Below are 16324 nucleotides of genomic sequence, written 5' to 3' on the forward strand. Positions count from 1 at the left end.
TCAGTCTTTCTTTAACTACCATGTGCAATATGGGTCTACCTTGCCAACAACAGACCTCACTTGGATGACAGAAATTAACTCACTTTTGAGGATAAATCAGGTTTTTTTGTCTCCTTTGGTGTGACTAATACTTTGCAATGTAGAGCAGCGCTATGCAATACACATTATCAACTCAGTAGGAATGAGATTCAAAATCTCCAACTCATTTTATAAGTCACTGAGGAGCCAGTACCTAGAAGTCATTATCATCGATCCACTACTACTTCTCTATAACTGCACCATAAGATTTGAAGCAAGAAGCAGCACTTTATTTCCTCTGTTACCAACATGTGAAAAACATCAATTTTCTTATGTTTTACTTGGAGAAAGTTAGAGCATATAAGACTTCTCAAGAATGTGCTCCACTGATTACAGCATTATGTTGTTTCCTTGACAAAAACTCTAGAAGGCAGAGTATGTTTATATATTTATACACACACTTACTTTTATATACATATATACACACACATTTAATAAGGTAACAAGACTTGACATCAAATGACACCAAATATTTCTAAAGGCTACTTATGTTGAAGCTTTCAAACTAAAAACTTGATCTCATGCAGAAATTGTTCAAGGACACCACAGAACAGCATAACATCAAAGGAGAAACCACCTATCAACTCCCGTAGAACAGTTAATCCATACAATTAACCCTCTATCGCATCACATTATAAATGTGAACACATGTTCCATTTCTGTGTCGCTCAGAAGATTCTCCAAGATGCTATTCTTGTCAGTAACGAGGTGCAGCATAAACAATTAAAGACTTAAAAAAAAAAAAAGAGAGGAAAGAAGAGGGAGAGGGGAGAGAGAGGAAAAAAAATAAATAAAAGTAAAAAAATCATTGACCAAGGAAAAGACATCCCACAAAACAAAAGGTAACTAAGGAAGTTACTTTCAGCCCAGTCCTCTAATCTAGTTTACTACATGGCCACGCATTTTTGTGGTGTCACTGGATGTGGCATGGTATCAAAGCTGGATGCCGCTTAAACTAAAACCATTGGACAAAATACTCCCTCTGAAACACAGTCTCTTCCTAACTTAGGGCAGGTGTTGCAAACAAATTCCTTTTTGTTCAGGCTTAAAACAACACTGTTAGAAACAGTTCCCAGTAGACTCTAGAACATTTAAAATTAGTAAATCCACTGAATGGCATGACACTGTTGCAACCTCGTTTGCAGTGATCTATGCCTAAATATTGTTTGAATTGTGGGTTTTTAAAAAAAAAAAACCACACCAAAAACAACCAAAAAAGAAAACCAAAAACAACTGCTCCAGAATTTAGGAAGCAACAAGAGAACCACTTATTGAGTTCAATTTAAGCATCAAATCAGCCTCCAAGGAAGAAAAAAAACTATTAAAATCTAAACAGTAAGCTACAGATAAACTAAAACTGGGGCTTTTTGCGGTTTGCATGTAAACTTTTGTGTGCTATTCAAATAAACCCTTTTTTGTTAGTGCCAATTTAACAACTGTATAGAAAGATGTGCTTTGAGGTTGCTAATAGACAAGTTCCAGGAATTCCTGTTTTTTAATGTATATTTACAGCTGTCAGAACCACAAACTTTCACGCCATTTCAGACACTGGGAAGCATTTTGAAATCATTACTGCTTTGCCAATGCACCACTGAAGCCAGTGCAACAGGTGGACTTGAAGTTGGAAGATTCGTAGCATCCAGCAAAAAGAATCTTAGTGTACACTTGGCACATGCTCAGCCGAACATGGGAGAAAGACAGGCACAAAATGCAGTCTGCATTTTGCTGGGATCACCCCAGCAAAAAACTACCCTCTTAGGAATAAACAATATTTTTGACAGGACTTTGAATAAATTACCATTCCATGTTACAAAGTCTTTCTAAATAAAGAGAATAAAACACACTCATTTCAGGCTACGTATAGAACAGTGATCTGACAACTGACACCATACACATTAATAACTGCAAAAAAAAAATCACTGATTTTTTTTTCCAGCCATTTTACCTTCTTGATGAAGGCCAAAGTTTTGAAATTTAACTTGGATATCTTAAAAAGTTAAACTTTAATTGAAAGAAATGTTGCCAAGCACACTAAGCAAACACAACTTACTCAAATACAGTAATATGCTCCCAGTGTCCTAGTGATGTTTAAATAGGAAAATAACCCTGTAAAGTCCGTTCCTTTTTATAAACACGCAACATTAATTCAAACTTTATACTAACAAACTGGTGCTAAAGTGTTTTTTTTGCAATCATAAGCGTGTGTGCATAATTACCCATCTCCCACTGTGCTTGACTGCTCTACTCTTGCATACAAACACTTCATTTTTTTTTTTAAAAAAAGCTATTAAAATTCTAGTTCCTGGAGAAAACGAGGAGGTTTTTGTACAATTCAGTATATTGCTCCTGCCTCACAATAAAGTGGCAGACAAGTTATACAGGAGGAAGCATTACATGCAGCTGTAATTCAGAGCACAGCAGCTGACAAGTTATATTTTTATCCCTGAACCTCTTCACTTGCCTGTTGATGCCCAAGCCCCCAGAAACCACACAAAGGCTTTTCATTAGCACTGGTACTTGGCCTCTCAATTGCTATGAAGCTTTACTGAATCAATGACGAGTTCCTGTCAACACAGTGGTTTGCAACAGCAATGACAGTCACACAGCAGGGAAGAGAGACCTGAAGTCATTTTAGTTTCCAACACAGACTAAGATTTGATTTACAAAAAGAAAACGGAAAAAAAAAAAAACAAAAACAAAAGAGCTGCTGCTAGAGTCTCAAAGTGAGGATAGGAAAGAATGTGTAAAGCAGCTTCCTCCAATCTAATGGCCAGGGAACTAAAAAGCTGGAGAATTTAGCAATAATTAAAAAAGAACAGCAGAATTTACACGTAAAAGAACAATTTTCTACCCCACACTAGTACATTGGTTTGAGAGTACCTGTCCTGCAGTGCGGGCTCCCAAGCAAATAATTAATTGTCCTGTTGTCCATTCCAACAAGTCCTCCCACCTACCTCTGGCTGATTGCCAACCAAGGGCCAAAAACATGTCTGGAAGGCGCTCTTACCACGTGACCTGGAATGTTCTCACAGGCTCTTGGCAATATTTTAAGACAAGGAATACCTAAAAGAAGGCATCCTCCCTCAGAAACTAGCATTTGGGGACAAGAAGGTCCTAACAGGCTGTGAAAAAACATATGGATAGGTGTCATGCTATAAACAACCATGATAATGAATCAGTTTATATCAAGACATGACTAGCAGATGCTCAGAGTCAGTAACACGAGCCTGTTACGCAGTACCAACTCCTACAGTACGGAGCGAGCTCCAAGGCTAAGAGCAAGAAAAGACTATAATAAAGCATTCCAGAACATATCTTCATGGGGAACCATTCCAAAATACAAGCACCTTTGGGGAAGTAATTGTGGAATAGCTGTTAGAATATGAATTCAAAACCTATCTTAAACAAAGCAAGTTTTGTTACCCTACAAAAGCCTTATAATTTGTACAACAAAGGTGATACTAACAGGTGGCGAAAACATTCCTCAAAGTTGGGCACTGCAGTAAATCTCCTTTAAAAAGAAAACTTTCTTTTGTGTCCCTGCAACATTGACTCCACAAAATCCTAGGAATCAGAAAAGCTCAAAAAAAGCACGCCAGAATCTTTACGGTATCTACTGTGCCTTCTGGATGGGCACAGCAGCTTTTACACATGTATTCTGCATATGTAAGCATACTAGTGTCAAGGACCAAGTACGGCTTGGAGGACTGCGTCAGCTGTATCGAGAACTTACAGTACTCCACATCCTCCCTCAGTACACACAGACTTCCTCAGGAAAAAAAAAAAAAAAAGAAAAAAAAACCACAACTCAGAAAAACCAGGCGAGAGGCCAATGCTTACAAAGATCCCATAGCCATTGTTCAGAGAAAACAAGTTATTAGCATCATTCCCCACATGCAATAGGCTTTGGGCTGGCTGAATTCTGCCTCTGAGGACCAGCGCCAGATGTGCTCTATCTCCAGATGCCAGGAGTTCCACACCCTGGGGATCAGCAACCAGAGTTATTTTCCATAAGCTGTAATTACTGCAGCAGGATGGAGAAGGACTGGATGTGTCAAGATGGTAATCCCCAGCATAAAGTAATCCTAGATCACTAAATCTTTTGCAGATAACAATGAAGACCATGCAAGCTGAGAGATAATATGGATCACAGGTCACAAGCATAAAGTATTTCCACCTGCTCATCTTCTCACCGTTGTGCACAAGGCTGAATGCCAAGCAGCACTCCTCAAACACAGGCTAATTTGCAGTTTCTTCAAGTCTTACCAATTCCGTCACGGGCAACATTACTGGAGCCACATGCTCTGGGGGCAGCAGGCAGCCTCTCCTCTTCAAACTGCCAGAAACGGGACAGTGGTTTGGGAGTTTGAGGTTGGCTTTTTTGTTTGTTTTTTTTTTTTCTTCCTTCCATTCAACGATGCTGCCTCATAATCCTACTTAGAGAAGTAACCCAACAAGTTTCCAAGAGCTCTCTTAACACTGTTTTTAATTACCCACCTACCGACATTCCAGCCTTTAGCAATCCTGGTTCTTCAGACAGCGGGGGGCGGGCACAGAACACAAAGCAAGCAGGTAAAAGGGAAAACAGTACACAAGATCCCTGCCTAGAAGAGCTTTCAAGCTGAGAAGAAATACTACCAACCCAGGAGAAGGATACAACACGCAGAAACTGTAAAATAAAGACTGCCAAAGGTATGGAAAGTGGTTATGGAAGATCAAAGATTTCAGTGCACAAAACTGATCAGGTAGGCAATTTTGATTAATAAAATACACATCGTCCTACCTTTTCAGGGATACTTTACCTACCATTCTGTTAGTTTGCACTTCATTTGCCTCTAATGAAACACCAGCCATTGAGAGAGCAATAAAATGGAGCCAAACAAAGCAGGTTTATTACTAGAAGGTTATTTTAAAAGCACATTATAGGAAAAGATTACTCTGAGTTTCTTCTTGTGTAAAACACTCCAAGATGCATTCAGAGAGACCATTTATGCATCATTGTCACCTTTTCTCAGATGAAAAGTTGGAGTTCAGAGACTTAAGAGCGTGTTTCAGTAACAACAACAGAAACAAATCCAGGTATAATGAATTCCAGTCCCATACCTAGCAACTGTGAAACTTTCCTCCTTAAAATTACCTATTGAGCTCTAACATCAGGAATAAAAAGTCTACATAAAAAGCAGGGTGGTTTTTTTTTTCAGAAATGTAAGGTTATTCAATAACACAACCCTTAGAAAGAAAGGAAAAAAACAGAGCAGGAGAAACTGGTTAACCAAGTGTTGAAGCACAAAAGAACAAACATATATAGTATATACACACTCAGACATACACATATGCGAAATACTGCCAACCCCTCTCCTGCCCAAATCTCATACCCTTCCAGATGTACATACTTCAGCAGAAACTAGGCAGGACCTTGCAAGAGATTACTTCTGCCTAGGCTAGCACTTCTGTGAACTACAGCAAATCTGTCTCTGCTCCGGGAAACTGAGTGGTCTGGGAGCACATTTGAACTCCAAATAACTACTAGTCACTAAGTAAAATCCAGGCATTTTCCAGTTCTCTGTCTCATGCAAAACAGCTTAATTTTCCACAAATTCTTGAAAGCTCTTTAAAACACTAAAATTTGCAAAAAGCAGAATGACCTCAGCATTAACAGGCATGTAATACAGGGATTTTGTCACAACCATCCAGGATTCTTTCAAGTAGAAGGATTACCACCCCCTAGTCCTGACAAACATGTTATTTTATGTTGCTTTGATAGAGGAAGGGAAGTTCAAAAGTAGTCAGGATAACTCCATGGCCAACTCTCTGTCCCTTAAATTTAAATTAAAAACCTTCTTAGCTGAGCATTTCATTGCAGTCAGATATGATGGCAACGATGAGTGGAACAACCACCGCCATGAAAATATTTCAGAGGGAAAATTAAATTAATCACAACCTGTATCACATTTTTGGCCACAAACTGGCTGTGAACAGACAGCAATTCCTCCAAAAATATTAACCATCTGTAGAACTTGTTTGTCAAAGTTTATTAGGCAAATAAGATCTAGCAGCAGACGTAATATACTTACTGCCAAGCACACCATTCGAAGTTTGAATAGTACGGATTAGTTCTGCATGCAAGCTACGGAGCTCCGTCTGCAACTCTTACAGAACACCTGCAGATAATGGTTTATTTTCTGCAAATATCATCCAATGCTCACTTAAATTTGCTAGTGTGCGTGCACTTCTCTGAATTTTACCATTAGCTACAATGTTCAAAGAAACTAAGTTTTGAGCTCCCTTAAGAGTTGACTTACACTGTTCAAAAAAAGCCTCCAAGAATATTCCCCAACTCTTTACAGGACTCCTTCCAGTAGCTGCCAAATCTGACTTTTGCAATTGACAAATGAGCCTTTTTAATGGCATCGTAGAAAACCTCCTCTTGTGCACAGACTCCAAAGTCACAGCTGACATCAAGTGTAGTAGAGTTTTGTGGCTCAGGGTGGAGTGAGTGCTGAAGAAAGATTAAATCAGATGAAAATTCAGGTTCGTACAGGTTTTTGGGGCAGGTAAAAGTGAAAGACGTGCAAATGATGCAAGTTCAATTTATTGAGGCTTCACGATAGTTTTGCCTGCATTAGCCACATCCTACCGAACTCTCGGTATGCAGCTTGCCTAATTGAGTCCAGATGTGTAACTCTTTCTGAGTACACACTTTCTAGCATTTGAACACCTGCAAACTTGAGTTTTAGAACATGGGTAAGTAATAGTCAACTTTATCCAGACAGTAAAAAACATGCTGTTAAAACCAAGACAGACAAAAATTCTCCCTAACTACTGTTATTTTACTCAGCTATTGAAGATGCAGATAATGCATAGACTTTTTTATTTTTTAAATCCATCACAGCTAGGCAGACCTTCTAAGTAGAAAATGCTACCCATGTGCATTTTCATCCTCTTGGCTCTGACTTGAGAACATGAATACTAACATAGCAGTTTAATTTGCTTTTGTATCTTTTGAAAAAGACACATCCGGTAAGTCACCAATACAGATTTCTGAGGCTAAAACATTTTTCCCTGGGGGGAAAAAAAAAAAAAATGTTTAAACACATCATACTTCAAGCTGCCAACTCTCAAGGAGGGGAAGCAATCAGAGAAAAATCCAAAGAAAGAAAAAAACTATTTAATTTATAACATTTATACCATATTTTATGTCAAAATTCATTCCTACAGGGCAGGCAACTCTATTCTGAGCTTCTCAATTGTTCTAGAACCAGAAAATTTTCAATGACTGAAATGAACACAAAGTGTGACAGAGAAAATAGGAAACTTGGTGGCCATGAGTGACCTTCCTTAAATGGGACAGAATTCATAAGTAAGCCACATTTTATTTGAAGTAACTAGTTACGCAAATTAAAGCCTCCAAAGCTCCTTTAAACTATACACACAATATAAGCAGCAATCAATATACATCTAACACTGGGTAATTTATGATTCGATGGTCAAAGGTGACACCTTTTATAAAACAAAGGATTAGGTTTTTGGTTTTTAAATTCTGCTGCTTTGAGAAGTTCAAGAAACAGCATTCTGGCTTTTTTATTAAGCTACAAGTGCTGAGAAAGAAGACTAAGACATTCCCTACAGTTAGACATCAAAGAATAAATCTCATAACCTTTCATTCCTTCTCCTCCTTGAATTATTGACTGTCATCAGCAGAGACAGCTTGTTATCCAAGAGCCAAACTCTTGCTTTTTCTGTTCCTCTATAATGGAATGTAAAACAGATACAAATACATTTCTATTTCAGAATACATTTTTGTGCCATCACCAAGACACTAGTCTAAGTGATTGAACTAAAACGGTAACTAAAAGCAACAACACAGCAGCAACGTGTCCTAAGTTACTCCAATTGCCACAGCTTTGTGACTGTACTTTTAAAGCAATTATTTTTTGTCCCAAAAAACTTATTTTTGTATCTGCACGAAAACTTTTATAAGCTGTCCCTTACCAATTTTTGGGAAATAATCCTTGAACAATAATAATAAAGACATAAGGCCCTTCACATCACCTCAAATATCCAGGAAGCACCATTTCTAAAACTGAAGCTAGAGAAATAAGCTTGGAAGACTTTTTAAAATTCAACACACTGAGATTTCAACCCTCAACAGCCTCTTCAGACAAAGTCTGGTTACAGAGGAATATGCCGTGGCTTATGTAGCACCCTAGAAACGATGGGCTGATGGAAAAGGAATGACAAAGCGCGCAAGCATCCCACAGGGTGCAAGAAAGAGCAAAACCTGGTAACAATGAAGTAGCTGGCAGACCACTCACTCAATGTCACAAAAAATACCCTTCAGTCTTACCTGAAGAGCCAGACATAAAGAGTATGTTATTTAGGAAGTCTGAGAAACAAGAAAAAAACAAAAACAAAAACAAACACACTTCAAAGAAATAAAGCTTCAGGTGGCACTAGCCAGCTACTCCAGAAAGCTCTCAGAGATTGTCATGGCAGGAAACCTGCAAAATGCTTACCTACACCATGCACAACCCAGCTCTTTCCTTCAGGAGCATGTACAAAACAAAAAGGGGTACTTCTGCCCACCACTGTCATAGTGAGTCCACTGAAAAAGCATTTCATCTCTTACAGCAAGGCCAGACCCAAATCTTCACTTAAGAACCAGCTAGAGAAAAGAGAATGGCAGAAGTGTGACATAAAGTGCAGCTGTAGGTCAGGACATCCTACATGCCAGCTAATTTGAAGCAACTTAAGTCTCACAAAAGCATTTTGTTTTGGTTGATCCACAAGATATGCTGTCATTTAGGCATTCTGTGCTGTTGAGTTTTTAATTCATATAAAGACAAGTACACCAGGCAGGCTTAGGGGTATATCTCCCCCTCAATTTATAAAGGTATAAAAAGAAGCAACTGCATCTTCTTGGCAGCCACACTCTATAGTGTGAAGTTTTGCATTAGGAAAAAAACATAATTAATTAATTAAATTTCTGGTCTTCTAAACACTTTTTTTTTTTCTCCTTCTGAAGTTCAGCTTGGACAGTTTTAATTTGGAAGATCAGAAAAGACTATGTTCCTGCAAAATGAATGACAAAAGAGTACCAGGACTGGACAAAGCATCCATGAATCTGGAATCCAAGTAAAACTGAAATTTCCACAGAAGGTTATTGACAAGGATTTAAATGCACTACTGCTGTTAGGCATAATCTGTGCCTAATTCAAAACCTGGAGTATGTGGCTTAAGCCATAAGTACATACAGTATTCCATAAAAGTTCTCAAATGATGTATCAATCATGCACACATCACAGCAGCACTGTACACTTTCATCACATCAGATCCTCCACTCCTTTTCCATTTGATTTAGTTAAAACCAGCACTTAACAGCATAAAAGAAAAAGAAACATCTACAAAATCACATTATAGTAATAGTATTTGATTACCAAACCCCAAAGCCAAGAAATTCACTAAGCAGGTCCACTCAATCCACAGCTCCTCCTCATCTGCCAAGAGGTTTAGAAACACGGAGACAACACTTGCTCACACTTCTGGCTTCTTTTTTTTTCCACTCTTAAACACAGCAGAAAGAAGAGGTCAAGCTTCTGTCTTCAATGACAGCCACCTACTACCTTCAATTTAAAATTCTTGCAGGCTTAGGATCAAGAGTCTCCCAGGGCTAATGTATCACTTTTACTATCATGTGTAATGAGCCACTTCCAAAAAGAAGTATTAATAAATGTTTAACAAATTGCATTTAATGCAACAACATGGTGAAATTAAAGTCAATATACACCCAAGGCCAGCTAAAGAAAGGGCAACAGAGAAGTTCTGGAATCACCATCACAAAAGGTTGTCAAATCCTGAGCCAAATGAAGAGACATCAAGGTAAGTAACTCAATCATTCATCTCCCTCTCAGACAAAACTCAAGACAACAGTGGTCCTGCAAGAAGGACAGAACCACCAAATTCAGTGCATTGAACTTTCACAGAACACCATGTGCCTTTTAACAAGAATCCATGAGAAAAAAAAACTAAAATCATGCCCTTTGTGTAACCATACCAAAGACAGCAATATAATTTCCATCTTTCCACTTTTCATAGTAGAGGGGAGAGTTATAACCTAACACACTTGCAACTTCATTTCTCCAGTTGCATCATTTTCACCACAGCTCAGGAAAAGCACACTTCAGTTTTATTGAACAATTACCTGTTTACCTCAATAGTTTCAACAGGAACACCAGAGTTCAAAAACCTTAATTCTGCCAGCCACAAAGACAACTTTTATTACTGTTTAAAGGAAATCAACTTGAACTTGGGAAGCTCATTTTTCTTACATATAAAAGATAAATAATAGATGCTATGTTAGCAGAATATTCAGAATTAGCTAATACTCATACAGCACTTCAGAAAGGCAAAGTGCCAAACAGTATTCAACAACTATTATATTATTAAGCAGGGACATTTTAAAATACATAAGCCAACATTTGAAGTTCTCAGACCACGGACAATTGCACCAGGAACTTACTATTGCATCTGCTGTCAGTGCTGTTTCTTGCAATAGCAACAAACCTTTGTACTGTGAAATGAAGACAATTCTGTAGCAGATTCACAGTTGAGAAATTTCTTCTCCCAGCAGACTGTCCTCATTAAGCTAATCTAATGCAACACACTCATATAAAGTATGTATTGTTTTAAAAGCAGTTGCTTTAACCCTTTTATCATTCAGAGTAAACAAACCAATTTAAATCAAGCATGTGTCAATTTACTGGCATCCTTGCAACAGTCACCCAGGGATTTAACATCAATACAAAATGACACCTTACATCTGCCTATGCTGGTAGGCAAAGTGTGAGTCAATTAAGAGTAAAGGAAACAACAGCTAAATTAAAAATCCTATTTGTTACATGGACCCCCAACACCCTTACCAACTCATCATCCATTCTTTACACTCTTTGGAGCTTCTTAGTAGAATTTTGTGGCTTAACAGATATTTTCAGTCTTTAGTAAATAGAAACCACAAAGATGAAACACTGGTGAGCTCCATATTCTGATTTTTCCAAGACAGAAGGAATCAAAAGAATTGTTGGCCCATAAACTCGTAACAAACAACTGTACTGAATAACTTTGTGGGACGTACTTCCCATTTTCTCTCCTCCTCTCACCACAACTGTTTAATGACCAAAAATCTCAAGAACCACTCAAAATATCCTTTGACTCTACCATAAGACTTTCCATGGCCTAACTCAATGTGGACAGGACTCTCCAGAAGTATTTTTTCCAGTTCAGAAGTCTCAGCTGTGGGCTGTCAGGACATAGCACATCTTTGACTTCTTCAGAAAGTCTCAACTGTCCAAACAGCACATGGCTTTGGCCAGCCAGTGTCTCCAGCCAATATCCTAATTATTTGCTCCTGCCCTAAGTCAACTTGCAGTGCAGTTGGACACGTCCTGTTGGAAAGCAATATAGTGAAAAAGGAAAATAATCCCTATGCCTCAAAATCTCTAAAGAAAATGCTGACTTCATTGTGCGTAGCAGAATTGCATCGTTGCTCTCCTGTGTCGTAAACTGCGGGGATACTTATTCTACTGTGGTTCTTCCCTCAAGGCTCATGTTGATACCTATTTGAGTTCTTCACACAGGTCTTGAACAGAAACTATTTCCTTCTAGTGTTCTCGGTGCTGTAGTTTTTCAGCCATATCAACTTCCATGAGAAATTCTGAACTTACAAAAGCCGAACATTTTGAATGTTTATAAGCTCTGGAGTTAAAGATGTGGGGAAAAATTAAGAGGATTTCTTAGAATGAAGAACAATAAAGTTACCTATAATAGCTTCTTTGTAAAAAGGACTTTAAACCTAGTTACTGTTCACAACCTCAAGATGTCAGGTTGCTTTCATACAATACAGTATGTTCACAAAAATACTGATCTGACATGAAACTAAACCTTGTCATTAAAGCTATTTCTAAGCATAACAAATAGTGAAATTTCTTTTATTTCTGCTTTGACAAAAAGAGAGACAGATACTTTTAACTCTACATAGCTGGCTAAATTTTAACTAGAAGCAAAGTTACATTAGACACTCTTCGTAAGTCACATGCATCTATATTCTAGGAGAGGTTTTGTAACATTTATTTGCTGTTATGCTGCCAGACCTTACCATAACAATAAAGGAGAACAAGTTCCCAGAAACAATCTCTGTGTTTGCTAAAAAGTTACCTTGGTTTGCGTTATCCAAGAAACATGAGGACTGAAAAAATTTACACCTGGAACAAAACCCATGGCCTATTTTACTGATGATTACATTGTAAGTAAATAAAAAAAAAATAAAAATTTTAAGATAAAAGTTAAAGCAGTTGAGATTTAAAAAAAAGGTTCAAAAATAGCACGAGGAAATGGTGGCATTTACACAGGGCTATTGATGACATTCAAACTCTTTTAAACTATTGACTTTGTGTGTCATGCTGATTTATGTATTCCAGACACAACTACAGCATAAGTAATTTTAAAGCATTTCTAGATGCTTTAAAATGAATTTAAAAATAATTTAATTTAATTTAAAATTGAATCGTAACAAATGAATTCACACACTATACCTAAAAGACAGTTAAAGCCATTATCCTTTGTCTGGAGAGGGAAGATTCAGTGCTTTCAAAGTATCAACTTAAACTTCAGAGTCAGTCTGGAGAGTTTCAGTATTTCCTCACTATTTCAAGAGGATTTATGACCATAATTTGTGACAGTCCCTCACATCGTGCTAATAGTAGTTACTAGGAAAATAGCCCCCTAAATCAATGACAGACTGACTGAAATGGCACTGAAATACAGCTAAGGACTCCTACATAGCACATTTCCCGTCATAAAATTAGCAAGTGTTCTTTCCTGCTATGTTCTACATTTAAACATAGTGGTAAGTTTCGTTAGCTTTAAGTTATCTCAGGAAAAACAGTATGAATTAAAAGCCATTTTAAGGTTGTGCTCAAATGTATTTTTTATCTCATGCTGCATCTCTAGTTTCAAACTTTTGCAACCATCCTGTCACATTTGTCTCCTCACCTTTCTTTATCTTGTGTTTCTTAATATAACGCAAATAGTTGTTCTATTGAAGAAAACTAAGACACAGTTGTGGGAAATGTTCTAGGACACAAGAAGCAACAGCCAACCACGCTTTTGTGAGTTTAAGTAAAAATAATTCGTGCTTGAGATAATTCTTAAACAAGAACTTAAACAAGAATTATCTCAAATACTTCCAGGCTTTAGGAGTCCCACATAAAACATTCTCTGCAGTCCTAAACACTCAGAACTTGCAGTATTTTCAGACGAAAACATGCGTTGTCATAACCATCTTCTTCCTGGATACTCTGCACAGGCAAGAGATTCCTACCTTCAAGGAAGCACCAAATGGAACAACCATTTTGTCCTATCCCAGTGAAAGCAGAGTCAGGTATAATCCATAACAGGTAATGGATTATAATGAAACAGGTTTATCATTATTTCAAGCCACATAAATAAAACCACTCCTGACACCATCACATAAAGAGGAAAGACTTAGCTCCACAGCAAAATTATTTCACAGCCAATGTATTCAGGATCTATTATAACACGCCAAACTTCACAGAAGTTTTAACACTGCAGAAGTTCCAGCACATCCCCAATCTTGCAGATGTATTTACATATTTGTAAGACAAGCAAATCAAAATACTTTTAAAAGGTAAAGGTCCCTTAAAGTCAGGCATCTACTTACAGAGTGGGAGTTCTCAGGAATGGAACTAAAAACATGGAGAGCCTCTCTCATAGTAGATCCATGCTTCTAAAAGGACAGATGAGCTGTCCTTAAAAGTACTGTCCAGATCAACCTAGTGAAAGAATCACATACCTTCCTACTAAGTAGGCAGAACAAAAGTAATGTCATTAAGATTTATAATTAAGATTCTTTAGCTAATTACTAAAAAATAGTACATTTGTAGAAGAGTTTTTCCATGCATGTTAAGGAAGGTGACTATTGATACAGAACATACACTATATTAAAAGAATCACTATCTCTAAAACAAGGCAAATGAAAACCAAACTCCAAGTTACAACTTATTTCTTCGTTTTTATTGTGAACTCTCATTTTCCTATGAGTTCCAAATGCAAAGTTATCCCTTTTTTAAGATATTCCTTCCTATTAAAGCCTGTTAAGTAAATGTCAGGAAACCCTCAAGGAACACTATCAGCCTATTCTCTCTTCAAGACTCCTGTAAGGCGATCTTTTTCCCTGCTAAAGTTACATAGCTTCCTTCAGCCAAGTAGGAACGCGAACATCTTTACGCAAACCTAAGTGTTCAAAAAGGGACAAGCCACACTGCAGGTTTTCTGAAACATTTTTAAAAGACTGAGGCCATGTGTATGCAGAAGGTGCATCCTGGAATGCAAAGGCCATCTTTTTCAGGTAATCCTGACAGAATAAGTAATACATAATGCACACCTACATAGAGCTCCAACTAAAAACACAGAACGATGATGCCAGCAGAAAATGGTCATTTCTCTTGCTCTAAATGACAGTTCTAATAATTACAGATGGTTTGAAAAGGTGAGCGGCCCAATAAAAGAGGCCCTGAGGTGATGTTCTGACAGCCTTGGCCATACTGCCGAGTTTTCTAAACTACCCAGGAAATCCTAACAACTAGGCTTCAGCCTGCTGAAGCACCAGGGTGATGTATTCAGGCAGACCAGATGCAGCAGCCACAAACCAGAAGTCTTACACATGCAGCCCGAACTCCCCATCCTCGGTGATACAAAGTCGGGACTGAAGCAGCGCACAGGGAGAAAGGATGGGGAATGGCCCCCAATCGGACCTCGGCCCTCTCCCCACGGATGCTGCAGGCAGAGCACAGCCTCCGTTTAGCTGTGCTTTTGAAGGATTGGCACATTCGCTTAGAACCGGTATTGCAAAGGAAAAGCAAAGTGCAGGCTCCATGCCCGGGACGGAGCGCGGGTTCACGAGGGGCCCAGCGCTCCGCCGGCACGGGGCAGCCGGGCTGCAGCTCCGGCAGCGCCCAGGCCGGACCCCGCATCCCGACCCGCACCGACCCCGCGTCCCGCCGCGCCGGCCGGTTCCTCCCGCCGCAGCGCCACCTCCCCGCCCCCGTCGCCCGCCTACACCCTTAAAATGGAGCTGGGGGGGGACGGGACACGACACGACACTCGCCTTCCCACCACCTCCTCCCCAGCCCTGCCGAGAGTTTGAAGAACGACACCCGACACCCGCCTCTCCAAACCAGAGAGAAATCCCCGCCCGGGACGGCGGGAGGACGGGCGCGGGGACGCGGGGGTAACTTTTGTCTCTCTATTTGGAACTGTACGCGTGTACCTGAGCCACCACCCGGGGGAAACCGCTTCACCCTCCCGGCGGGACACGTCCCGAAGGAAGGGAGAGGAGAGCCCTCCTCTTCCTGCGCCCCCCTTTTGCAGAAAAGAGGGGTGAGGAGGAATTGTTTGGGGGGGCGGGGGCAGACGACGCATCCAGCCTCCCGTCCTCCTCCCGCCCCGTCCCGTCTCGTCCATGTGCGCGTTCCCCCCCCTCCCCGCCCCCCCGCGAGAGTCAGGCCTGCGCCCCCCACCTCGCAGAGCCGCGCTCCCGCCCCGCTCCCCGCCGCCGCGGCCCCGCCGCTCTCCCGGCGGCGCGCAGAGGAAAGTTTTCCCAAGTCCGACAACAAAAGGGACAGTGGCGCTCGCCTGCCCGCCGCCCCGGGCCCCGCGAAGCCCCGGCGACCTTACCCCCGGCCGAGCCCGGCTCGCACCGCAGCACCGAGGCGGCCAGGAGCCGCAGGAGCAGCAGCCGGAGCGGCGAGGCCGCCGCCTCCATGTTGTGCCGCCGCAGCAGCTGCCGAAGTCCACGGAGCGTCTCAAGCAGGCTCCATGCTCGGGGCGCTGCGCTCGGCGAGGAGGGAGGCGGGGAACGGGGGAGGCGCTGGAGCCGATCCTCCTCCTCCTCCTCACGCCGCCGCCAGGGAGGGGGCAGGGATCCTTCGCTCGCCCCCGGAGCCCGGGGAGGAGCGGAGCGCAGCGTCCCGCTGGCGGGGTGTCCCACGCGTGGGTACACCTGACCGCGGAGAGGGGGAGGAGGTGGGATTTCAGGGTTTTCTTTATTTTTTTTTTCTCGTTCCTTCTGGAGCAATTACTCCAAAACCAGGCAGGAAGGTCGGAGAAGACGGCTCTCTGCGTGTTCGAAAAGCAAGCTTTCTTTGGTGGGTTTAGAAGTTAAGCGTGGGGA

The 16324-nt window shown here is 40.6% G+C and overlaps 1 protein-coding gene across 2 annotated transcripts in view; it reads right to left on the reverse strand.

The window, feature by feature from the left end:
• Positions 1–16105, reverse strand: part of LRP5 (LDL receptor related protein 5) — a 173698-nt gene extending 157593 nt beyond the window's left edge. The window contains exon 1 of one of the 2 annotated variants that reach the window (XM_086612854.1): positions 15829–16105. In XM_086612854.1, coding sequence (XP_086468980.1) covers positions 15829–15916 — 88 coding nt within the window. In that variant the 5' untranslated portion in view covers positions 15917–16105. The remainder of the gene's footprint in view (positions 1–15828) is intronic. The other variant, XM_086612853.1, reaches the window with a different exon arrangement.
• Between the last annotated feature and the right edge of the window lie 219 nt (positions 16106–16324).

This window comes from Tauraco erythrolophus, chromosome 6 (genome assembly GCF_009769465.1).
Source record: "Tauraco erythrolophus isolate bTauEry1 chromosome 6, bTauEry1.pri, whole genome shotgun sequence".
Taxonomy (NCBI): Eukaryota; Metazoa; Chordata; class Aves; order Musophagiformes; family Musophagidae; genus Tauraco; species Tauraco erythrolophus.